General features: G+C 42.2%; 1 protein-coding gene across 4 annotated transcripts in view; it reads left to right on the top strand.

Moving 5' to 3' along the window:
* Nucleotides 1-19,860, top strand: part of METTL16 (methyltransferase 16, RNA N6-adenosine) — a 57,771-nt gene extending 37,911 nt beyond the window's left edge. For all 4 annotated transcript variants that reach the window (XM_072138191.1, XM_072138190.1, XM_072138193.1 and 1 more), the window contains exons 7-10: nucleotides 1,255-1,324; nucleotides 7,532-7,621; nucleotides 16,800-16,967; nucleotides 19,118-19,860. In XM_072138191.1, the coding sequence (XP_071994292.1) occupies nucleotides 1,255-1,324; nucleotides 7,532-7,621; nucleotides 16,800-16,967; nucleotides 19,118-19,708 (919 nt within the window). In that variant the 3' untranslated portion in view covers nucleotides 19,709-19,860. The remainder of the gene's footprint in view (nucleotides 1-1,254; nucleotides 1,325-7,531; nucleotides 7,622-16,799; nucleotides 16,968-19,117) is intronic.
* The last annotated feature ends 5,513 nt before the right edge of the window (nucleotides 19,861-25,373 follow it).

The following is a 25,373-nucleotide window of genomic DNA, read 5'->3' as shown; positions in this document are numbered from 1 at the left end:
GATTGAGTTCTGTTTTATCTACGTTTTAGAAAACAGGAAGAGAAGGTGGATGTGGCTGATAAACACTGGAATTCTGCCTAGAAGAGAGGTGATATCTGGGACAGAAATATAACTCTGTGTTTCACATACATAGGAGTGGTATTGAAAGCCATGGGACTTTATGTGCTTTCCAAGGCCAGAGGTGTAGATGAAAAGTAGGGGACCCAGGAAAGAGCCTTGTGGGACCCCAACAGTGAGGGGGAGAGGTGACAAGGTGATATGAGAGTGATAGACACTAAATGTTTGGTTGAAGAGATGTGAGGAGACCCAGGAAAGGGCCATGTCAGTAATGCAGGGGAACGTAGTGTTTTCAGCAGGAGAGAATGGTCAGCAGTGTCAAAGACAGAGGATGGATCAAGAGGGAGTAGAGCAAAGTAATGGTTTTTGGCCTTGGCAGACTGTAGGTCTGTAAAGACTTTGGTCAGGGTTGTCTCAGTGGAGTAATTGGGTTGGAAACCAGATAGTAGTTTGCCAATTGGTGAGTTCAGATGAAAATTTTCAAAGCAAAATGGAAACATTGGTGCACATTTACTTACCCGGTCCAGTAGCGATCCAGTGGCGCGTTCTCCAACGAGGATTCGGGTCTGCCGGATTCACTAAGGTCCGTGCGCCCGATATCCACCAGGTGTCGCCATGCCCCCCGATTTCTGTCCCGGGCAATTTTGGGCGCAGATCGGAAATCGTTGAAAGTGCACGATTCGGACCCTTAGAAAATGAGACCCATTGTGTATGTCTATTGTGTAGCGGGGATGCCATTGGCTGATCAGCTGGGTTCTGGGCATTGCACCCCCACCAGTCTCATATCAATGTTCTATTATCTAGATAGGCCATTTTATATATCAATGCTGAAGACTCCTTTAACTATTCAATCCGATCATCTACCACTTGGACATTTTTATAATAATGTTGAAGCTGTTGTGTACATCAGTTATTTAGGCTCTGGCTGAAGTGCCAGTGGTGGTACCTCAGAAAACATGCCATCCACTATCGCCCCGTTTCCGCAGAGCGACCTCAGAATCCTTCACTACTGACTTATTAATGCAAAGATTTATGTTCTGCATCTACATGATGTCCCAAGGAGAGACGACAAGATGCTTAAATTGCTACCTAATAATTTATTCAGAATGTAGGGAATTCTGGGCTGTCCTTGCCTCATGTATTTCCTGCAGTGCTTTACAGATCCCCAATTATCTACCCTGTTGTTTTTCTTTCTAGATGGTACAGCTGCATGCTGGGTAAGAAGTGCAGTTTGGCTCCATTAAAGGAAGAGCTTCGAATACAAGGGGTAGGTTTATTCCTTGAGTTATTTTTGATACTGAATCAGGATTTGATGGTAGATTTCAAGATGGTGATCATAGATGTAACCTGAGCTATTAAAAATAGGGAGCCACCTCTGATAAAGATGTTCATCCAACATGGAAAATTAACAACAGCAAAGTTCCTGAAGATAGGTGGTAATATGATTGCTAGGATCCACACTGCTCACTACACAGAAATTCACATACATGTCCACTGCTCCCATTCACTTGTATGTACGTGATGGAGTTCTGTACCGGACATCTACAGTAGTCCCACATTCTTTGGGAACCCCCTCTCATGTGATTGATGGGGGCAGGTTGCTGCCATTGGCCATTTCCAATTATATATTTAGGAACCTCCCAAAAATAATAAATTGTTAATGATCATTAGGCTCCTGTCAATTTGTTCTTTACCTGCAAGATCGTTATCTTATCACATACACACAGCCCTTTCAGCTCCCTTAGGCTACATTCACACAACATCCAGATGTGTTTTTTCACTGCCGATAATCAGCAGTGTGTCATCTGTTTTTTTTTGTTTTGTTTTTTTACGGACCTTTTTTTCAGTAGATGTGGCAGTCAAAAGTCCCAAACCGTAAAAAAAAAAAAAATTAATAAAGCCTATTAAGGATCAGGAGATAATGAATATGTTGTGTATGTAATGTTAGTTTTTTTAGGGGAAGCCATTGCAGGATAACATATTGTTACATGGCTGCCATTCAGATGAATATACGTGCAAGTATAGATGGATGACCCAAACCCACTGCTTATTAGTGGGCCTCTGTCTAGCTTATAGAGAGGGAACTACCCAGTGCTCAAATAGGATGTAAAGTATTGGCACCCCTGCAATTCTGTCAGATAATACAGTTTTTTTTCCAAATAATGATTGCAATCTGAAATTCTTTGCTGTTATTCTCTTCATTTCATTTGTTTTCAATGGAAAACCACAAAAAGAATTGTCAAAAAGCCGTATTGGATATAATTTCACCCCAAACGTAAAAAAAGGTGGTGGCCAAAAGTATTGGCACTGTTTGAAAAATCATGTGATGCTTCTCTAATTTGTGCAATTAACAGCACCAGTAACTTACCTGTGGCACCTAACAGGTGGGGGCAATAACTATATCACACTTGCAGCCAGTTAAAATGGATTAAAGTTGACTCAACCTCTGTCCTGTGTCCTTGTGTTACCACATAGTGCATGGAGAAAAGTAAGAAGACCAGAGAACTGTCTGAGGACTTGAGAATCAAAATTGTGAGGAAGCCTGAGCAATCTCAAGGCTACAAATCCATCTCCAAACATCTGAATGTTCCTGTGTCTGACATGCGCAGTGTCATCAAGAAGTGTAAAGCCCCTGGCACTGTGGCACCTCCCTAGATGAAGAAGTGTAAGCCCATGGCACTGTGGTGAACCTCCCTAGATGAAGAAGTGTAAGCCCATGGCACTGTGGTGAACCTCCCTAGATGAAGAAGTGTAAGCCCATGGCACTGTGGTGAACCTCCCTAGATGAAGAAGTGTAAGCCCATGGCACTGTGGTGAACCTCCCTAGATGACGAAGTGTAAGCCCATGGCACTGTGGTGAACCTCCCTAGATGAAGAAGTGTAAGCCCATGGCACTGTGGTGAACCTCCCTAGATGAAGAAGTGTAAGCCCATGGCACTGTGGTGAACCTCCCTAGATGAAGAAGTGTAAGCCCCTGGCACTGTGGTGAACCTCCCTAGATGAAGAAGTGTAAGCCCCTGGCACTGTGGTGAACCTCCCTAGATGAAGAATTGTAAGCCCATGGCACTGTGGTGAACCTCCCTAGATGAAGAAGTGTAAGCCCCTGGCACTGTGGTGAACCTCCCTAGATGAAGAAGTGTAAAGCCCCTGGCAGTGTGGTGAACCTCCCTAGATGAAGAAGTGTAAGCCCCTGGCACTGTGGTGAACCTCCCTAGATGAAGAAGTGTAAGCCCATGGCACTGTGGTGAACCTCCCTAGATGAAGAAGTGTAAGCCCCTGGCACTGTGGTGAACCTCCCTAGATGAAGAAGTGTGAGCCCATGGCACTGTGGCACCTCCCTAGATGAAGAAGTGTAAGCCCATGGCACTGTGGTGAACCTCCCTAGATGAAGAAGTGTAAGCCCATGGCACTGTGGTGAACCTCCCTAGATGAAGAAGTGTAAGCCCATGGCACTGTGGTGAACCTCCCTAGATGAAGAAGTGTAAGCCCCTGGCACTGTGGTGAACCTCCCTAGATGAAGAAGTGTAAGCCCCTGGCACTGTGGTGAACCTCCCTAGATGAAGAAGTGTAAGCCCATGGCACTGTGGTGAACCTCCCTAGATGAAGAAGTGTAAGCCCATGGCACTGTGGTGAACCTCCCTAGATGAAGTGTAAGCCCATGGCACTGTGGTGAACCTCCCTAGATGAAGAAGTGTAAGCCCATGGCACTGTGGTGAACCTCCCTAGATGAAGAAGTGTAAGCCCCTGGCACTGTGGTGAACCTCCCTAGATGAAGAAGTGTAAGCCCATGGCACTGTGGTGAACCTCCCTAGATGAAGAAGTGTAAGCCCCTGGCACTGTGGTGAACCTCCCTAGATGAAGAAGTGTAAGCCCATGGCACTGTGGTGAACCTCCCTAGATGAAGAATACACTTGGCACTGTGGTGAACCTCCCTAGATGAAGAAGTGTAAGCCCATGGCACTGTGGTGAACCTCCCTAGATGAAGAAGTGTAAGCCCCTGGCACTGTGGTGAACCTCCCTAGATGAAGAAGTGTAAGCCCATGGCACTGTGGTGAACCTCCCTAGATGAAGAAGTGTGAGCCCCTGGCAGTGTGGTGAACCTCCCTAGATGAAGAAGTGTAAGCCCATGGCACTGTGGTGAACCTCCCTAGATGAAGAAGTGTAAGCCCATGGCACTGTGGTGAACCTCCCTAGATGAAGAAGTGTGAGCCCATGGCACTGTGGTGAACCTCCCTAGATGAAGAAGTGTAAGCCCATGGCACTGTGGTGAACCTCCCTAGATGAAGAAGTGTAAGCCCATGGCACTGTGGTGAACCTCCCTAGATGAAGAAGTGTAAAGCCCCTGGCAGTGTGGTGAACCTCCCTAGATGAAGAAGTGTGAGCCCCTGGCACTGTGGCACCTCCCTAGATGTGGACGGAAAAGAAACTGACGAGAGATTTCAACGCAAGATTGTGCGGACGGTGGATAAAGAACCTCGACTAACATCCCAACAAGTTCAAGCTGCCCTGCAGTCTGAGGATACAACAGTGTCAGCCTGTATTATCCGTCGGTGTATGAATGAAAAGGGACTTTAACCCCTTAACGCTCTGCGCCGTAGCTCTACGGCACAGAGGTATAAGGGATGTATGAAGAGGGCTCACGGGCTGAGTCCTCTTCATATAAAGGTGGGGGTTTTTACATGATGCATAAAACCCCCACCGCTAATAACCGCGGTCGGTGCTAGCACCGATCGCGGCTATTAACCCCCCGTTGCCGGCGGCATTTAAAAGACGGCGGCGCGCGGGCGCCTCCATCTTTTTTGCGATCGCCACGCCCCCGAACGTCATCGGGGGGCGGCGATCGGTTGCCATGGCTATCTGGCAGCTGCAGATTCGTTACAATGAGCCAGTGGCTCATTGTAATGAATGTGCTGCAAAAATGCCATATATTGCAATACAGAAGTATTGCAGTATATGGTAGCAGCGATCTGACCATCTAGGGTTAATGTACCCTAGATGGTCTAAAAGATAGTGAAAAAAAAAAAGAAAAAAAAAAGTTTAAAAAATAAAAAAAATTTATAAAATATTAAAAGTTCAAATCACCCCCCTTTCCCTAGAACGGATATAAAACATAATAAACAGTAAAAATCACAAACATATTAGGTATCGCCGCGTCCCAAAATTCCCTAATCTATCAAAATATAAAAACGGTTAAGGGCGGCGGTGACCTCCGAGGCGGGAAATGGCGCCCAAATGTCCGAAATGCGACTTTTACACCTTTTTACATAACATAAAAAATGATCAAAATGTCGCTCAGACCTAAAAATGGTAGCAATGAAAATGTCGCTTCATTTCGCAAAAAATGACCCCTCACACAGCTCCGTGCGCCAAAGTATGAAAAAGTTATTAGCGTCAGAAGATGGCAAAATTATTTTTTTTTTTGTACACATTCGTTTAATTTTTGAAAATGTATTAAAACACAATAAAACCTATATAAATTTGGTATCACCGCGATCGCACCGAACCAAAGAATAAATTAGGTGTGTTATTTGGAGCGAAGAGTGAAAGTCGTAAAAACTGAGCCCACAAGAACGTGACGCACGTGCAGTTTTTTTTCAATTTTTCCACATTTGGATTTTTTTCCAGCTTCGCAGTACATGGCATGTTAAAATAAATAACATTACGGGAAAGTAAAATTTGTTACGCACAAAATAAGCCCTCACACAGGTCTGTACACGGAAAAATGAAAGTTATGGAGTTATGGATTTTTGAAGTTGGAGAGCGAGAAATGAGCCGAAAAACCCTCCGTCCTTAAGGGGTTAAGGTGGGATAGCCAGACCCCACTTCTTACACAGAAACATAAAAAAGCCAGGCTGGAGTTTGCCAAAACTTACCTGAGAAAACCTAAAACGTTTTGGGGGAATGTTCTCTGGTCAGATGAGATAAAGGTAGAGTTTTTTGGGAGAAGGCATCAACATAGAGTTTACAGGAAAAAAATAGACATTCAAAGAAAAAACAGGGTCCCTACAGTCAAACATGGCGGAGGTTCCCTGATGTTTTGGGGTTGCTTTGCTGCCTCTGGCGCTGGACTGCTGGACCGTGTGCATGGCATTATGAAGTCTGAAGACTACCAACACATTGTGCAGCATAATGTATGGCCCACTGTTAGAAAGCTGGGTCTCCCTCAGAGGTCATGGGTCTTCCAGCAGGACAATGACCCAAAACACACTTCATAAAGCACTAGAAAATGGTTTGAGAGAAAGTACTGGAAACTTGTATAGTGTCCAGCAATGAGTCCAGACCTGAATCCCATAGAACATCTGTGGAGAGATCTCACAATGGCAGTTTGGAGAAGGCGCCTTCACATCTCAGGGACCTGGAGCAGTTTGCCAAAGAAGAATGGTCAAAAATTCCCGCAGAGCCTTGTAAGAAACTCATTGATGGTTACCGGAAGCGGTTGTTCGTGGTTATTTTGTCTAAAGGTTGTGCTACCAAGTATTAGGCTGAGGGTGCCAATGCTTTTCTCAGGCCCATTTTTGGAGTTTTGTGTAAAATGATCAATGATTTGACTTTTTAAAAATTCTCTTTTGTGTTTTTTTCATTGCAAGCAAAATATATAAAGATAATAATACCAAAGAATTTGTGATTGCAATCATTTTCTGGAAGAAAACAAGTATTATCTGACAGAATTGCAGGGGTGCCAATACTTTTACTAATACTGTATGTCTTACTATATATATTTAAACTAAAATAACTTTTTTTGAATTTCAGAAATGAATAGAGCAAGTTTAATAGTATACTTTGTCATATACTTCATTAAGTAAAGCAGCTTCTCTGTGCTTTATTCTACTTCTTTCTCCTTTAGTGAGCAGTGAATCTGAAAGCCTTTTGATCTCTGTCCACTTCAGACAAATAAAATGAGACTGATTAACTGTTTCCATACCAAGAGAATATTTCCCTTGATGATTCATCTCTCTGAGGGGATTAAACTATCCAGGAGCTCGCTGTAAAGAGTTCAGTCATTAGACATTTTATAAGGTTTCTTTATCTTTTAGCTGTCAGTGGATACAGGGCAGAAAGCTGATTTACACAAACTGCTTAAATAAGGAAGAAAGGCAGAGGGAAAAGAAGGACGCAGGAACAGATTTCTTTCATATAGGTTATAATTATCTGCAGTATTCATTTATACTTTACACTTTAATATACATCTATATCAGTGGCTTAAAGAGGTCTTCGTATCAGATTCCTTAACAATTCTAATAAAACATAGAATTGCCTATAGCTGTGAAATTATCCATAAAAATGACAAGCACCATAATAAAATCACCATTATAATTCATTGGTGTATGATTGGCACCATTCATTTGTGGCTTGGGACCAATTCCCCTCAATGTTCAAAATGTGCACATAGTAAGTATTTTATACATTGAAGAGAGAGAGGGACGATTTTAGTTAACTACAATTTTGTTTTTGTTCTTTTATTAATAAATGCTAGGTTCCTAAAGTGGCACACACTGAGTTTTACCAGGGACGCACAATGCGCTGGGCACTGGCATGGAGTTTTTATGACGATGTGATCATCCCGGTATGTATAAAAGCTTAGACACGTGTTTTAACATTGGAATAGACACTAACTTTAAAACTATTCATAAAACAATAGTACAACTGAATTCAAGAAACTTAGTAACTTTCATGTGATAAGGTATAATACGATCACCATCCCTCTCTTCTTTGTTCCTAATCTGCTTTTTTCAATCTGAAATTTCTGTCATATTTCATTTTGCTAACAAGACAGACAGAAACTCAACTTGCTTGATTTCCGATAACCTAGTAGCTTTATGGAGAGGAAAGGGGTAGATGCTGATGGAACAGCGGTCAGCAAATTAAAGGTCGAACAGAAACAAGGTTACTCCTCTTATACACACATGTACACTCACACTATATTACTGATTCCTGCAAAGTTTGTTGAAAAAAATAAAGGTGACACCTGCTGTAATAATACTCTTTTGAACCATTTACCAATATTAAATATTTAATATCTGACAGAACACACGGCATAATGAAGCAAATATTTGTTAAAACTTCCCCCTTCCCTACCGGTGCAGCAACCTTTATTTCAAGGGAACCTGTCACCACATTTTTACAAATACAGCTAGTGACAGGTTCCCATAGAGCCCTATTAACTGACAATTTTCCCTCATATCCCAATAAATAAACTTTGTTATATTCCCTGGCATCAGAGGGGACGTGTCCTGCTCGTCCAGCGCCTCCCATCTGTGCCTCCCCATGTCCCATGCTTCTTCTCAGCATGTCAAGGGACTAGGGTGATGTCATTGAAGGTTCTTTACTCAGTTGCATTTTCAACATCTACCCCATGTATGCATCTGATCACATAAATCACAGCAAGTCTCCATAGAGGATAGGAAAGAGTAGAGATCAGATATATACATGCGGTAGACATTGAAAATGTAACCGGACCTTTGATTACATCACCCCGGTTACATGACATGAAGTGCTCAATGGTGTAACAGAGCTCTCTTTTAATGTTTCACACAGCAGCATGTCCTAGCAGTGAGACCTGACAATCGGGACTAGGGAGGCAGGGCGTTGCTGCATATATGTGATCACTGCATATATCAGACCCCATTAGTTTCACTTCAGGTGATTTGCATATAAGTTTACAAACTGATTTTTTAATATTGCAGCCATGGGAAGGAACCATTTAGGGTTAAGGGCAATGCTTTTCAATCATATTTCTTAATTGTCTTTATTTTGGGTGGGTTAATTTAAATGGCAGGTTCTCTTTTACACTATGAACCTACCTGTAACAAAAACTTAACAGGTAATCTATAAAGTCAGACCAAAAGGCTGCTAGGCCCCTATGGCTTGAGTAACATCCCAAGAGGGGGCAATTTATCAAGATTGGGCGTAGCCCCTTATGTCACATTCAGTATACTATGAGGCCAACACAGTATATGCGGCACATAACCATGTGGCCCGATTAGTTCTGTGGCCGGCCCACAGGAACTAGTATACACCTGACCAGAATTTATAACATTAATTCTAACCCTATACAATCTTAGGTATCCCCCCTCCCCCCATAGCCATTCAACAGCCAGATATGACGTGCAGAGGCTGAAGTGGGCTTTTTGCATATGTAAGGGGCTTATCAGCTGTAATTGATTCATCGGTCCGTCTCTGACAAATGTTGGAAATGGCTGTGTATAAAATGTATTTATTTAGTTCTAGTGGAAATGATGTAGTTCATGAATGAGTCTAGAGCATCCCCTTATAGGCTACTATGGATAATGATGTATTGCGTTGATGTGACTGCCTTACATGGCACAACCTTTACACTTGATTGTCTGCCGTCCCTCCTTGTATATAGCCTGAGGGTGAACATGCTCCCTGCCCCGAGCCTGATAACCCCCCTTTGTACAGCCGTGGTGTGACAGGCTGCCCCCGCTAATGCCCATTTGTCTGAAGGATTAGACATGCACGCTGATTTTTCTGGGCTTAACAAATTAAAAAGGCATTAGCTGACAGCTTCTATCACACTATCGCCATAATCACGGGGCTGGTGTGAAACAATGAAAGTCCCACGTTGTCTCGAGCGACCTGTCCGACCCCTTTTTGTAGCCCAGGCTAGCGAGTATGTTGTCTATCGATTTCAAAGCGTTGTTTTTTTTATTTTCGCCTTCTTCATGTAGGTTGGGGGGTTAACTGCAGATGTCTAGCCTGGCAATTACAATTCAGAGAGTTGGCATTAAATTGGTATGATTGTAAGCAGCCAGTGAAAGGTCTTAAAGGATGACTGACTGTGACTTCAAGCCGAGCGTGGCTTGATAAAATTGATTGTTTGTGCCGCTCGTCTCGCCATTTAAAGCTGTAGCGCCACATTTTCCCTAGATTTTATTGTTTAATGTGTAATCTAATGTCAGCACTGGATGCGTCCAGTTTTTTAGGAAAAACGCTATCTAAAAAGAAAATCTCTTAGCTTTGTAGCCCCGGTACAGACCAAGCTGTCAGTGACAGACACCGGCTGCCTTCTAGGATGCCCCCTGCAGCTCTCAGTGAGGGGGAGACGGTATTTCTGGAGATTTGCGGCAAAATTTGGATGTTAAAAGGTGACCTTAAAATGGCACCTGCTAATGCTTCTTATTGTCCTGGGTTAAGAGCTCTTTCTACCACACATGTCAAAATTATTACAACCTAGGAAGGTGACAAATATCGATAGCCTGTCCCACACGTGCTAATTGTGAATAAATAGTATTCGTATGTTTGTTATAATAATAATAATAATAATTATTATTATTATTATTATTATTATTATTATTATATGGACAAAACCCAAGGATATTTTTTTAACAAATATTTTAACCCCTAGATTAGGTTATTTGGAAGAGGGGAAAAATCACAGTGACCTTTAAGAAGACACAATACAAAATCCATACTCTTCATGATGTATGTCAAGTGTAGGGAATCCTAGTTTTTTTCAAGACAGTGGTATATTGTTAATGGAACCCACTATTTTTCATGTTGTGTTTGCACATGTCAAATCCTTTGTTCTCAAGAAAGATGCATACCCCTGATATCTCTATGCTTTGAGGGGTGCAGTACCGTATATACTCGAGTATTAGCCAACCCGAGTATAAGCCAAGACCCCTAGTTTTACCACCAAAAACTGGGAAAACCTATTGACTCAAGTATAAGCAGAGGGTGGGAAATGCATTGGTCACAGTGTCCAGTATATAGCCAGCCCCCAATACTATATAGCCAACCAGCCCCCACTTTGCCTAGCACATAAAAAAAATAAACTTGCATACTCACCCTCCAGCGCCCGAACCTCGGTGCGTTTCCTCTTCTTTTTTTCTCTTTGCTGTAACACGCTATCCATACTAGGCGCACACTATGACATCTTCAGTGGCAACACCGTCGCATCATGGCGTGCGTCGGCTGAAAGATCGCATGTATGCGTCTCTGCCGGCTAATACAGCATAGAGAAGATAGGTTTTTTTTGACTCGTGTATAAGCCAAGTGAGGTTTTTCAGCACATTTTTTGTGCTGAAAAACTTGGCTTATACACGAGTTTATACGGTACTATTGGCAGCCTCTAATATGACTCCTCTAAGTCTGTTTCAAAGCTTTGAAAGAGCTCCTCGGGCTCAGCTCCTCTTGCTCTATATCATGCTGCCTGCAGATAGGACACCATGTACAATCTACTCAATTTCTCCTGCTCTACAACATGTTGCCTGCACATAGGAAACTATGTACAGTCTGTTCTGCTTCTGATGCTCTATAACATACACCCTACAGACAGGGTACTATATTGAATCAGCTCATCCTCCCTAGAGATAAAGCTTCTATTTGCCAAGATAAATATTAAAGGGGTTATCCAGGTTTAAAAAATTTTTTATGTCCGGGCTGGGAGGGCTATTTAAACATAATAAACATCTACTTACCTCCTCCGGTGCTGCCGATGTCCCGCACCGCGGCCCGTCTTCTCCGTGCTCCGGTTTCATTACACCGGCGCACAGGGAGCTTCCGGCCGACCGGATGCTCCCATGCGCACCATCTCCCAGCGCTTACAACGCTGAGACATAGGGACGCATGGGAGGAGCCGTCCACATCGCGGACCGGAAGCTCCCTGTGCGCGGCTTCCGTGCCCCTGTTTGTTTACAGGGGCACGGATCGAAGTGACCGCGGCGCGGGACATCGGCGGCGCCGGAGGGGGTAAGTCCATGTTTATTATGTTTAACTAGCCCTCCCCAGCCCGGCCATAAAAAAAAATTTAAACCCGGATAACCCCTTTAAGTTACCTTAAAGGGGGTTATACAGTCTCAAAACCAAAAAACAAAAGTCCTGGGTGTGATAAATAAATACACCCTCTACTTATACCAGTACAATGTTTTCCATTTAAATCATGTGGAAATGGTTATTTTTACAATGATTTACCTTTTTATTCCTGCAGGCCTGGACCAATGAATCAAGGTGGCCGCGGTGCTCCGCATCGGGACTTCAAGTCCTATGATACTCCGCTCCGATGGAGCAGAGAGTGCCTGTGCACAGAATGCAGAGCAGGGATTGGCTGCTTGTGCTGTGCGCTAGTATTGTGGAGCGTGCACGACTGCTGTGCACGCTTTGCAAGCTCCACTGGGTCAACCCAGCACCATATAAGCAATGCAGCCACGTACATTCAGTACATTGTGCGCGGCACTTGTGCACAAACAGGAGGCTGGCGCTTGTAAGTGGCCGCAGATCGCTGAGTGCAGAACACGCATGCGCGGCTAGCACTGCTGAACACCGCAGTTAGTACGGTAGAGAAATACAAAGTGGAGTATTGGGGGAGTGAAGGGTGGAAGGAAGAGGGAGGAAGGAGAGGGCATTGCAAATTGTAAAATTCTATTCCTTTTACCTGGTCCTATTGGGTCTTGAATTACAGAATTTATTATTATCTGTTTTTATTGTGTGTTTCAGGAGCACAATTTCTATAGGGTTCTGTGTCTGGCTGTAAGATAACTGGCTGGATCAGGAATAAGGCGAAAATACTTCATTGGCGAACAGCAAAAAAATGTTCATTCATTGGCAGGTTTAGTGTTATTTGAAGGAAATCTGCTTCTAAAAGAGAAAATCTGAGACTAAAACAAGCATGTGCTGTAAAAGTGACCTGAGAAGTGTGTTCAGCACATCCATTACACTGCACGGATGACTAAGCTTTTCCTTCACATTTGGATTCTGTTTATCCCCGAGCTCCTGCTGCAGACATTTGGCTTCTCCTCACATGGAGGGATTACTGCTGGAAAGTTTGGAATATAACTTCAGGCACAACCTCCGGACTCGCTTATACCTCCAGGTATTTGAGAGCAGGAGACTAAATGCCACATCTCTTCACAGTTCAAGTGCTTTTCAAGGAGCTATTGACTTTTTCCTGATTTTTATTTTTTTTATAACGATACAGGCAGCTATACCTAGGGCAGAAATCTAAAATGCTGAAAGATGGCAAGTGTATTTCCAACTCCCAAGACTATGAATGAAAATATATGTATCAAAAATAAAATCGTAGATCAAAATGTATGTTAATATCAGGCCAGGTTCACAAGTGAGTCTACAGCAGAATATACATACATATAACAGAGTATATTATACTTTTTATGGAGTCTACCCACATCAGCAAACACCGAAATTCACCGAAAAATATCTTTATTTCTGTCCGTTGAGTGTTTCTGAAAAATTCCCATTTAAATCCATATGCTAATTAGGAAGTCGGTGCACCTGGATCTTGCCCTGAGCACCTGGGCCACTGCTATTCCCGCCTGGATCATCCCCTCTCTTACAGATAAGCATGAGATTTGTCTTGTGAGAAACATAAGGCATTAATGGACATAAAGTGACATGAAATTGATAGTGCAACTGCCTCATTAGCATAGGGATTAAATTGGGAATTTCTCGGAAAGGGAAAAATGGACAGAAACAGAAGTCAAGTTGGAAATCACAGTGCAATGTGGAGGTAGGACTCCATTTAATGGATATCTAGCTTTGATAAACAGTATTTTATGTCTGTGTAGAAGAAGGGTCATGTGTTGTATCCCCCGTAAGGCAATGAAATGTTCTTGTCTGTATGTTTTGAGTGCGTGCTCATGTGTCCTTACGTATTGCTATGTTGGTGTTTCTATCCCATGGGTATAGTGTGCAGATGATGAAAGGGCCCTTTATAGTGTGTGCAGTCAGGTGGTAGGCTATCATGCCATGTGTATGTATTTTGTGTATGCCTTGGGGAGACCTACCTGTGTATTATGCTCTGCCCTGATGCCAGCAGCTGCGTTACAATGTGCTAGAGCAGCAAATAGCTCACATCTGAGATCCGCTTCATTCCACAAAGTGAAATTGTATCTCCTATCGGCAAAACCATCTGAAAATAAACCCCCTGTCGTCTGTATGTTTGCACAAGGGGGAAAGGAGGGAGCAGAAATATGCAGCTATGTTCTTCTGGATCCATTCCATAAAAGAGACTTATTTTTGTAAGAATACTGATACTGTCTAGAACAATGATGGCGAACCTTTTAGCGGCTGAGTGCCCAAACTACAACCCAAAACCCCCTTATTTATAGCGAGGTGCCAACCAAAAATTAAAACAGTAACTTATTGCTCCCTGCTTTTCAACAACGTTCGATCATATTAGCCTATGGAAAATTTGCATCATTTCAGCTTCTTTCCAGTGTCCCTCTGTACATAGAGAATCGTGGGGCCAGCAGGTGGTCCTCTAAAGGTAATCCAGCCCTGTCTATTCATTCTCCCTCTTCCTAAATTCCCAAGTAGTGAAGTAAGTATCACTTAAATATATGACAAAGCAGCATCTTTTAAGTTGCTTGGAACTGCAGGAAGATTCTTCGAGTCCTGTCTGGTGTGCTGGGGTGATGGCCCGGGTGCCCACAGAAAGGGCTCAGAGTGCCGCCTCTGGCACCCATGCCATGGGTTCGCCACCACTGGTCTAGAATATCCACTAAATCCATTCTGACAAGATGCAAGTTGTGTTTATCGTCGTATTGTGAAGGATCGGAATACTACTGTTCAGGATCAGACCTAAAACTTTGTAGGGCCGAGTGTAAGCTCATTGACTCGTCTGCTTTTTTAATGAGGATTAAGCTGTGACAAGTTTTGGTGCAAACATTTCTGTCCCATTCATGTAAATGTAGCAGACATCTGTGTGCTCGCTGCAGAAACTGCTGCGGAAATATCCGGTGTGCAGAAATAACACAAATGCAACCGATGCCGAAATTTACTATGGAGCTTTACAGGTGCATACAGAAAACTGATGTGCGATACAAGCTTATAGATGTAATATCACACACTAAGGTTGATGCCACACATGGCGTTTTGAGCTAGTTTTTGGTCCGTTTTTAAGCAGTCCGTTAAAAAACGCATGTGTTTTTGGACGGACTGCTTAAAAACGGACCAAAAACAGGATCAAAACGCCATGTGTGGCATCACCCTAAGGCACATGAGGACAAAGCTCTGTGTTGTGTGCAGACATTAGGGTGGATCCAGCACTAGTCATGTAGGATTATTGTAGTGGTGTAGAGCCATCTGGTGGCATCATTAAGGAACTGCATTCATACGTAGATTTTTCTCCAGTTCCTTCACATGTCTAATGATTTAAAATGATAATGTTCAGTTTCCTTATTTTATATGCATGGGGAAGGATATTTGGGATTAAAAGGACACACCAGATTTGAATCTGATAAACTACTATGCCCCTCAAATAGGGTATTTCCTCTATTAGGAAAAATCTCTTCCAAAGTCACGTGAAAATGAGCAGACGAGTCACTTTTTGTCTTAGAGGAGTCTCTTTTAGAGGTAGGGAGCATCAAATCAGCAGCAAATATCTTAAGCAATGTCTATAGCACCTAGAAACATTCTTTTGGTGATGTACATAAGAATCTCATCTTTTCTCATCATGGCTTGTGATTCTGTGTTCTATAGAACTGGAGATGCAGGCAGTTACAAATATAGGTGGAACTGGATCTTTTATGTGCAGTTTGCATGTACAAATATGTCTTTATCTACTTTGTTAGCTCAGATTAGTAAAGGAGAAGCACCTGATTTGAAATATTTTTATGTTCAGCATGTTTATAGGTACTATAGAGCCCAAGATGGGGCATCTGAGGTGACACTTCCCATACAGCTTCTCAGAGTGACTCTTCTATGCTCATTTTGCTTTTGAAGGTATTTTTTTTTTTTATATGGGTAAATTGTGAAATTTTGCATAAAAGAGGCAATGCTAAATAGCATATTTCATACCCTGTTTGAGTGAGGCTGTAGTTTAATAGGCATCTGACACGGTCACCAGATTTTATCCTAAGGGCTTCAGCAAAAAAAAAAAAAAACCACAACAACTTAATTCCATGTTGTGTCAGTATTATATCTGTATCTTTGTCTGTTTCCCATCAGCAATAAAACTCATGGTTGACAATAATTAATGTAAAAGAAACTGATTCTGCAAGGAAAAAGTGACCCCACTTTGTATCTGAATGACCCCAAAGAGATCAATGGGTTACTATGTCATTAGTTAAAATCATTGATGGCATACGGACATGAAAAACTCTTGCCCTGATAAAGAAGACAACAAAGGCAGAAACTTGCCTAGTCGGCTCTATTTACATTATATTTAGTCAGAAAAATGTTTCCTGTTATTAGAATAAAGGATCAAATACATGAATGGAATGAGAAACTGAAACACAGACGGGCCCATGTACTAAGACCTATGCCTGTGTATAGGGGATAAGTTGTATTGAAGGCAGACCCCTGTGATGTGATCGAAGTAGAAGTATATTCCTCATCACTGGTTCCTGTATTATACATCTCAACCTGTAGGATTCTTTGCTTGCGGTCTGTACGTTACTCGCAAATGAGCTCTATGCGAAAAAAGGAAGGCTAGAAAGCTAGTCCCCAGCTTGTCCTAAACCCATTGACGGGTCACATGTTTGGGTTACTTACATACAGATCCACAAATACGGAGGGAACACAGAGGAAGCCTACATATAAACCGTTATTTTTGGGTCCACATAGATTTGTGGGAGTGGAGGGTTTAATGTTCTCTTCTGTAGCTTTTAGCAGTGAAGAAGGTTCTTCCAGTACAGATCTTACTTGCTTATATCTCTTGTTCTCTTCCAAACTGTCTCCAGCAGCCTCCAGAGGTAGAGGGTCGCCATCTTTTAACGTGATCTATGATTTTTTTTGATGGAATTTCTCTTTTAATCTCTTAGAACCCGCCTTCTAAAAAGAGGAAACTGGAAAAGCCGCGCAAGCCCATTATGTTCTCTGTATTAGAGGGAACCGTGAAGATGCTGAAGGACAAGTCTGACTGCTCAGATGGCACAGAACATATCTCTGTGGTCACAGCTTGCTTAAAAAAGATCCTTAATGATCTCAAGGTAGGTGCCGGGAAAAAAAAAAATGGTCTTTTGGAAAAGTAAATCTTTATGTTTCCCTTCTGGCAAAATGTGCAAGTTGGTCTGGAACAAAAGCAGTAAATTAAAATCACACTCCGGATTGTAACTTCCATGGCACCTGGACATACACCGAGATTTTTCTCTCCTATAAAATAACACCAGAACTGTGTTTCAGGTGCCACTGACATCTATGGCAGTTGTGACCCTCATCGGAGAAACCTTTAATCTAACTGAGAATGATGTAGTGTAAATGGTTCAATAGGTCCGGCATGGACAGTGTACTCTGTGTATGGCATGTACAAAAACCTGTTGGGAGGTGAGAACCAAACTGCACAATTGCCTTGTCCTATTGGAATAGTCATGGCTGAGGGAGTAAAGCCTTTGGATTGGGTTGTATCTCACTGAGCTGTCTGCTGTGAGATGGGAGGGACATACTGGAGCAGCATTTGCTGGAGCTTGTAGCTGATGCACTTGCTTGAGGAAATAGACATCCAATGTATCCCTCTTGCTAAAATGAGTTGAGTTGGCAAAGATGTACATAGTCTTTAAAAGAAATCTACTTTCAAAATCAATCCTTATAAACCAGGGACACTTAGTCATAGATCCAGGCACCGTTACTGTGGTAATCTTCTTATATTTGTTATCCATGGCCTCCTTCTACCTAAATGAATTTTTAAAATGATTAGCGTGAGGGGCTACCCTTGCCCCCGGGGTTCTGGCTTTACAAACTATTGTTACACTGTGCAGCTGCACGTTTCAGTATTGCCCTGTAATCTGTGCAGCAGTGAGCACACAGTTGGAAGTGCTCCTTCACACTTACATCCTGTGTAGCTCCAACACGAGGGGCTTGTGTAGCGCTTTAGGTTTGTTGGTGGGTGTTTTCTGCATATTGTGATAACCCTTCATGGACGCCGCCATGCTGTATAAGATTATTGCTCCCTGTGACATCATTGGGAGTGACGATCTCTCTCCATGACTGCCTCTTACAAAGAAAGACCTGAGGCCTTGTGATTTCTGGACATTTGTTACAATGTGCAGTGCGCAGAGAAGTGGGGAGTAGTACGCCAGCTTCGCTGTGCAACGGCGCAGGGTGCACTGCTACGAGGTAAGTATGAAGGACTAGCTAAAGGGCGATTTGGGATACTGAACCACTTGTCCATAAGGACCTGTGGATGGTTTAGTGTCCCCAATCACCCTGACAGGTTCTCTCTAAGCAAAATCTGATCTTGGGCAGAATAATACAATCGAAATGCAGCATGATCCTGCAGAGAAACAATGTTCATATAAATTTGTACCAGTCAGTAGGAATATATGGTTGCCATGGTTTTAGCATATATTTGCATAATAAAAATGAACTTGTTGCTTTGTAGTTATAACCAGTCCTTGTAGCCTCTTGGCGCCATCGCCATGCACTCATACAGAAGCTGCTACAATGAAGACCTAGAGTCTTTTTACTCGCTGTCCCTTCCCTCCCGTCTTTTGTGCAGTACGTTCACAACGTGACAATCCGATTGTGTGTCTTTCCATATATAAATGCAGAATGACAGATGGAAGAGCAGATGAATTTGGGAAATATTATAGCAAGTTTACCCAATTTGCAAAAAGTTAATTGACAGTAAACAGCCAAGTATCCGGAGTCTTCACATGGAGATGCCAGTGATGCCTAATTAGAATAGCAGGATTACTGGAAGAATCATTAAGAAGGCGGCTTTCTTGTAGAATATTTTATATAGATTTTATTATCATTATTATACTGGATCAGTTCGTACTGAATACATACTGGAGAACATGTGTCTTCCGGCTCCAGTAGGCCCCATATCCTCTCCTTCATGTGCTTTGTCTTGTCAAGTATGTATGAGATGCCTATTTTTGTACCCCCCCTTTCCTCAGAGTTAGGACCTTGCTCTATATATTAGAAAGTTGTCGAGTCCCACCTAGATCAAAGGGTTTGGTGGTCATTTGTCTTGTGTCTATGAGTTATTTAGAGATATTTTCCAGTTTCTCTTAGTAGTCCATTGTTGTGTAGTTTTATAATCCACAGTCAGAAGTAAGAGTTCTCCTTATGGAGACTCTGCCAATTAAGGCCGCCTTCTTTGTAATCCAGAAAAACCTTTGTCTTTCTTTTCTCTAAGGTCCAACACAAGCCTGTGCCCTGTGGGAACGGAGAAGAAAGTTTATTTTTGACAGCAATTGAAAACTCCTGGGTGCACATCCGTAGGAAAAAGAGGGATCGAACGAGACAGCTGAGAGAGCTACCTCGAGCTCCAGATGAGAACTTCCTTCTTCCTCGAAAGGATGAAAGACAAGCTGAAGACGAGGAGACCACAGAAAAAAATGCCACCTTTGATGAAAAGAGTCTTTCCGCCCCAGGTGTAGGGGATGCTGATGTTTTGCCTCCAAATCCTGACGTCAGCATTCCTGAATCTATGGAAGAGGACTCCGGGCCGTTGCCAGAAGAGGCGGAGGACTCCTCTGCCCAAGGTCAGGTAACTGAAGTGGATGAGCACGATTCCTCAGAAGAAGTCACCCAGGTCACAACAGAAGAGTCACAACCTGGCGCTAGCAGCGGCTCTCACTTTCTCTTTAAATGTGTGGTGAATGTGAAGCAGGAGGCCACCAATGTGCTGGTGGAGATGCACTGGGTGGAAGGCCACAACAGAGACCTGATGAACCAGCTGTGCACATACTTAAGGAACCAGATCTGTAGACTTTCCACCAGTTAGTTATTCTCTTATCAAACTCAATGTTTATACCGTTTATCTTCCCTTTCTGTGGTGCATTGTAACCAGGATTTTATACCCCATTGCAATTATTTACTAAAAAACAGTGTCATTTAAATAAAACCGGAAGAAAAAAATGTGTGGTTACACAATGATATGTTACTAGGGATTGTGTTAATATTTGACTTCTTGTTATTTATAAGCACGGCTACTTTAGAAGTATGAAGACTGTACAAAGGTGAGAACAAAAAATAACACCAACGGTTTTTCATGCTATTATTAATCCCTACAATTACAATCCATTACTTATCTGCTGGATCAAGAAGATGCCTCAGGACCCCCAAAATCGTATCAATGTGATTGTGCCGGACACAGTTAGTTTTTGTCCCTGAGGTCAGGTACTTGGATGGTGGTCGGAGGCAGGACGCTACATACAATGGTGCTGAAGTTTCTACTATGTGCTTGGAGATGGCCCTGACAAGGATAGGGTTGTGTGAGGAAGGTGCTAATTGCTAGTTTTTGGTGACCAATCACACTATCCTCTCTAGTTCCAAACAACCCAGAGAGACGACCAGTAGAGTTAAACTTACAAGCACCCTAGCAGGAGCGATAATGTCTGGCATCCCCGGGGATCCTGTATTATAAGACTGATTCAGATGGTTCCGGCACGGCTGCGGTGTCCTTGCCATCTCTGTACAATACATTGCAATGCTTGGCACTAACCAGATGGGGGCATAATAATTCACTAGATGGCAACAGTGGTTAATTTAAAAAACATTTACCATCCGATTCACTCCTCCCCGTCTTATCAGTCTGTGCTGAAATCCTAGTTTGTACTGAGCTGGAATGGTCACATATTTAAGAATATCACATTTTCATAATGAATACATTTTAATTTTGTGTGTATATATGCATTAGTGTAATTAGTTTTTATTATCAAATGAACCTGAGGAACTCTGCAAAGCCTCCATCGGCTCCTCTGGGGTTTTAATTCATTCACGCCCTCGTTGCTGCGTTGTCCCACCTGGCACTGCCTGGATCCACAAAAAAAACAACAAAATGAACAGAAATTCAAAAAACGCACCAAAAACCGTAGAGCAGGAAGAAAACACCACCACCACAAGATCGCAGTCAAATCGCAGCAGGAAATGACCAATTTCAGTCTGGATAAGTGTTATTAATCTCTCAGCGTGTTGTTCAACACAAGATGAAGTTTCCATAGTGTCAAAAGGACTTAATTTCATTCCCACACAAGATATGAGCCTGTACGATACTATTTGTAGCGTAAATACATTTATGAGACTGCTCACTGTTAAAAAAAACATTTCTTCTATGTAGACGATCAGGACGCGACCAAACGTGGTCCTCCTATCAGTAGAGCCACGGCTTCTTTCTTGAATGAGCGGTGCCAGACAAAGTGTGCAAACAATTCGGAATTAAGTAAGCACCTCGCGTTTTCCCATCTAGTAGATCTACAAACAGATGTAAATCGAATGTGCATCACGGACACCTCAGACTTAATAAAAGCAAAAAAAATCCATATTTCTATCCTATACATTCCAGAGTCCCAGCAATGGATCAATTCCAGAAAATTGGTGGAGGAAGAACTAACCAAATTACAAACCACAGCCATGAATAGTCAAAAAAATATAACTTCTCTAAAAAAGAATCTCGAGCCATCTCTCATTTACAACAGAACTCCTACATCATAATCCAAAATTCGGACAAAGGAGGATCAATTGTCATTTTAGACAAGACACTTTATCATAGGGAAATTTCTGCCATGTTACATGACCATACTGGAGAAGTTTACCAAACATGTAAGGGATGGCATCACACTCAATATCTGAGGCTACAGGGGAATACTTACTACCCAAATATCCAGAAGTCCCTCTGTTTTAAGCACTCCCAAAAACGCAAAAATCCATTTTTCTCCCCACCTTCAGACCGATAACATCAGGGGTTAATTCCTTACTAACCCACTAATCAAGTTGCTTTCAGTACTACATATACCAGACAATATGATAACATAATTAAAATTATCAAGAAATACTAACCACTGTAATACCAAGATAAGACCAAGATATTAGAAACCGGATGTACATTCAGTTCAAGAAATGCACGTTGATAGGTGCAACCTTGTCACCAAATAACTTTATTACAACTGACAAAAAAACAACTTGGCTACATACTACGGACAATCATAAGTGCGGTAGCGCGAGATGCAATATATGCAGATTTATAGAAGTCAAACAATTTTTCAGCCCCTATAACAAAAATATGTTTAAAAAATCGCATCTATAACAAAAAAATGTTTAAACTGCGAGTCTAATCATGTTGTATACCTCATCAGATGCACAGACTGCAATGTGTCCTATGTGGGATATGAAAACTAAAAACTTGCATATCGGAGCATCTGGTGGATATATGCAATTCCTCTTTAAACATAGCTACAACAATGTCCAGTGCCTTTAGACATTTCAAAGAAGTTCATTCAGGCAATACTGCATTGTTGAAAGTAACACCTATAGAAAGAGTAAAGAAACCTAAACGGGGCAGACTAGGGGATATTCCATAAGGCCAGTACTTCATTTACTCCACGTGAACTACGACTAAGGATCGTATAGATCTGAAACGCGTCAGTTTTGTTTATTTTTTGCCATGGCAGAAGTTTTTAACAGCAATTTTCGTATGGATTTGGCTGAGTGCTGGACAACTCCTTTTCTCTCAACCTTAAAGGAAACCTACCACTTAGAATGGTAGGGGTAGGTACCGGGTGAGCTGGTGCCGGTACTTACTTTCGTTAGTGTTATAAACCGCGGTATCGCGGTTTTAACACTTTTTAAACTTTAGAGCAGGAGAGGCTTCGGCGCTGCGCACGACCGTGCGTGCGCAACATCTCCGCTATTTCCTATGGAGCGCCGAAGCCTCTGCTGCTCTAAAGTTTAAAAAGTGTTAAAACCGCGATAACGCGGTTTATAACACTAACGAAAGTAAGTACCGGCACCAGCTCACCCTGAGCTGGTGCTCGGTACTTACAGCTTACCCCTGCCATTCTAAATACTGTAGGTGTCCAGATTACTGCAAAGGGTTTTATTTTACACATCAATAGCTCTTGGGATGTAAAACAACTTTGCCTATTATCTTTGTTACTTATATGCAGTAGCTTCCTTGCTAACCCCTCAGATTACCTCAGTGCAGCAATGGCTGCTTCCTCTCCATGTGCTGATAAGCCCTATGAGTCCATACTTTGTTTATAGTTTTTTTTTTCTTAGTCTGTTTCATATAAGGGGAGGCTCTGCTGTTCCCTGCTCAAAGAGGAGGAAGTCATGTGACAGTGTATGTAGCAGAGCTGGATGTGTTCAGGACAGTGAATACAGATGGCTCCTGCACAGAATAGTAAGGCACAAGATCTCCCCTGTTCCCTATCAGTCCCTCCATCCCAGTCTGTGATTCTGCAGAACTTTGTCTCCTCTCTTCATGCTGCTCCCCTCCCCCACCTTGCCATCAGCAGTATCAGCTTTATGCAGATAAGCTTTTAACCCTTTGTGCTCACACAGCACAGGCTATAGACTTCATATAACTGGTTTACTTGGATTTCTTTCACTTATTTCATGTCCCCTGCTCCTCCATGTGATGGAAGCTGTCAGGCTGTCACCATATACATCCTGTATTTGCACTGTGCAGTGTTTAGTGGATTTACTTGTGGGAAACTAAATGGATTTAATGCTACATTACTTTACAGTAAAGTTTACATTAGTCTCCGCCCACTTCCCCTCTGGTGAGATTTTTATCAAACACTTTCAGAACAGAAAATGCCATAACTTTGGAAAGAAAAGGGTGAGCATCATTCTGTTCATTTTTAAAGGGGTAATCACATATAATAATTTGGTAAAATCACTATAAAATTACTTTACAGTTACGCTTTAAATTTTTTCGCTTTTTGTTTTATTGCAGCCAATTGATAAGTTCAAAAAGTTCTTATTTTTGCTCATTAATGTACACTCTGCTCCCCATCTTGAAAAAAAACCTGAAATGTTGAAATGTGTGCTAATTTATTACACAAGAAAATTGTGCCCAGGCTGAAGTCCAGAGCACTCTGGAAGAGGTTTTCATCCAGAATATCTCTGTACTTGGTCACATTCATCTTTCCTTCAATTGCAACCAGTTGTCCTGTCCCTATCTCCATAGCATGAAGCTGGCACCACCATGTGTCACTGTTGGGATTGTATTTGACAGGTGATGAGCGGTGCCTGGTTTTCTCCACACATATTGCTTAGAATTATCACCAAAAAGTTCAATCTTTGTCTCATCAAACCAGAGAATCTTATTTCTCATAATCAGGGAGTCCTTCATGTGTTTTGCAAACTCTATGCAGCTTTCATTTGTCTTGCACAGAGGCTTCCTATAGCAGACTCTATCATAACGCCCTGACTGGTGGAGGCTGCAGTGATAGTTGACTTTGTAGAACATTCTCCCATCTGTCTACTGCATCTCTGGAGCTCAGCCACACTGATCTTGGGGTTTTTCTTTACCTTTCTCACCAAGGCTCTTCTCCCAATTATTGCTTAGTTTGGCTTGAAGGCCAGGTCAATAAAGTTGTGGTCGTCCCAAATTTATTCCATTTAAGGATTATGGAGGCCACTGTGTTCTTGAGTGCCGCAGAAATTCTTTTGTAACCTTGGTCAGATCTGTGGTTTGCCACAATTCTGTATCTGAGCTCCTTGGGAAGTTCCTTAGACCTCATGATTCTCATGTACTCTGTGCGCTGTGAGGTCTTCTATAGACAGGTATGTGCCTTTCCTAATCGGTTTAATCAAATACAGCTGGACTCCAATCATCCATCTCAAGGAGGATCAGAAGGAAATGGACAGCATGTGAGTTTAACAGAATAGCTGAGAAGAGGAGATTTGCCTGATTTAATAGCTGTCAACACTGTTTACAAAATGAATGTTAACTAAATGTTAACACGTGTTTTGCTTGAGAGGAGTCAAGTTACGTTTTACATGCATTTTGTAAATGCAATGTTGACAACTATGTAATCAGGCAAATCTCCTCTTCTCGGCTGTTCTGATGCATTTGAAAACACGTGTTACTGCCACGTGTGAACATACCCTGAATGCTTATGACCAGTTTGTTTCATTTCTTGTTGAATAAACTAGAAAAAATATCTAAATTTTTTTTCCCGTCTAGATGAGATGCTGAGTGTACATTAATGAGCAAAAAAAATTCAACCATTTGGCTGCAATAAAACAAAGTGAAAAATTGAAAGGAGTCTGAACACTTTCTGTACCCACTGTATATCCCCTAATTTATTTTTATACAGCACCCTTCTACTTTACAATATACAACCCCAATACACAGACCCCTATTCAAAGACCCGTGGCTATTTTAGCAACAGTCGCTCCTCGATGACGTCACAGGCAGCGGCAATCGAAGCCAAGATAGCGGCACCCGCGCACCGCCGGCTTTTTACCAGCGTGAGCCCTCAGCCGTTAAGTGGTTAAAGGAAACTTACCATCACTGAACTACCTAATAAGGTACACCTGATGGTAGGTTCCTGCTATAATTCTCACCCCAATAGTGTTTTTCTCTCACCATGACATTCAATAATTTCACATAAAATCATAATCTTCTCACAAGTAGAATTACCGCACCATACACCACA

This window comes from Engystomops pustulosus, chromosome 2 (genome assembly GCF_040894005.1).
Source record: "Engystomops pustulosus chromosome 2, aEngPut4.maternal, whole genome shotgun sequence".
In the NCBI taxonomy this organism is placed as follows: Eukaryota; Metazoa; Chordata; class Amphibia; order Anura; family Leptodactylidae; genus Engystomops; species Engystomops pustulosus.
This window is presented reverse-complemented; position numbering and strand designations above follow the sequence as displayed.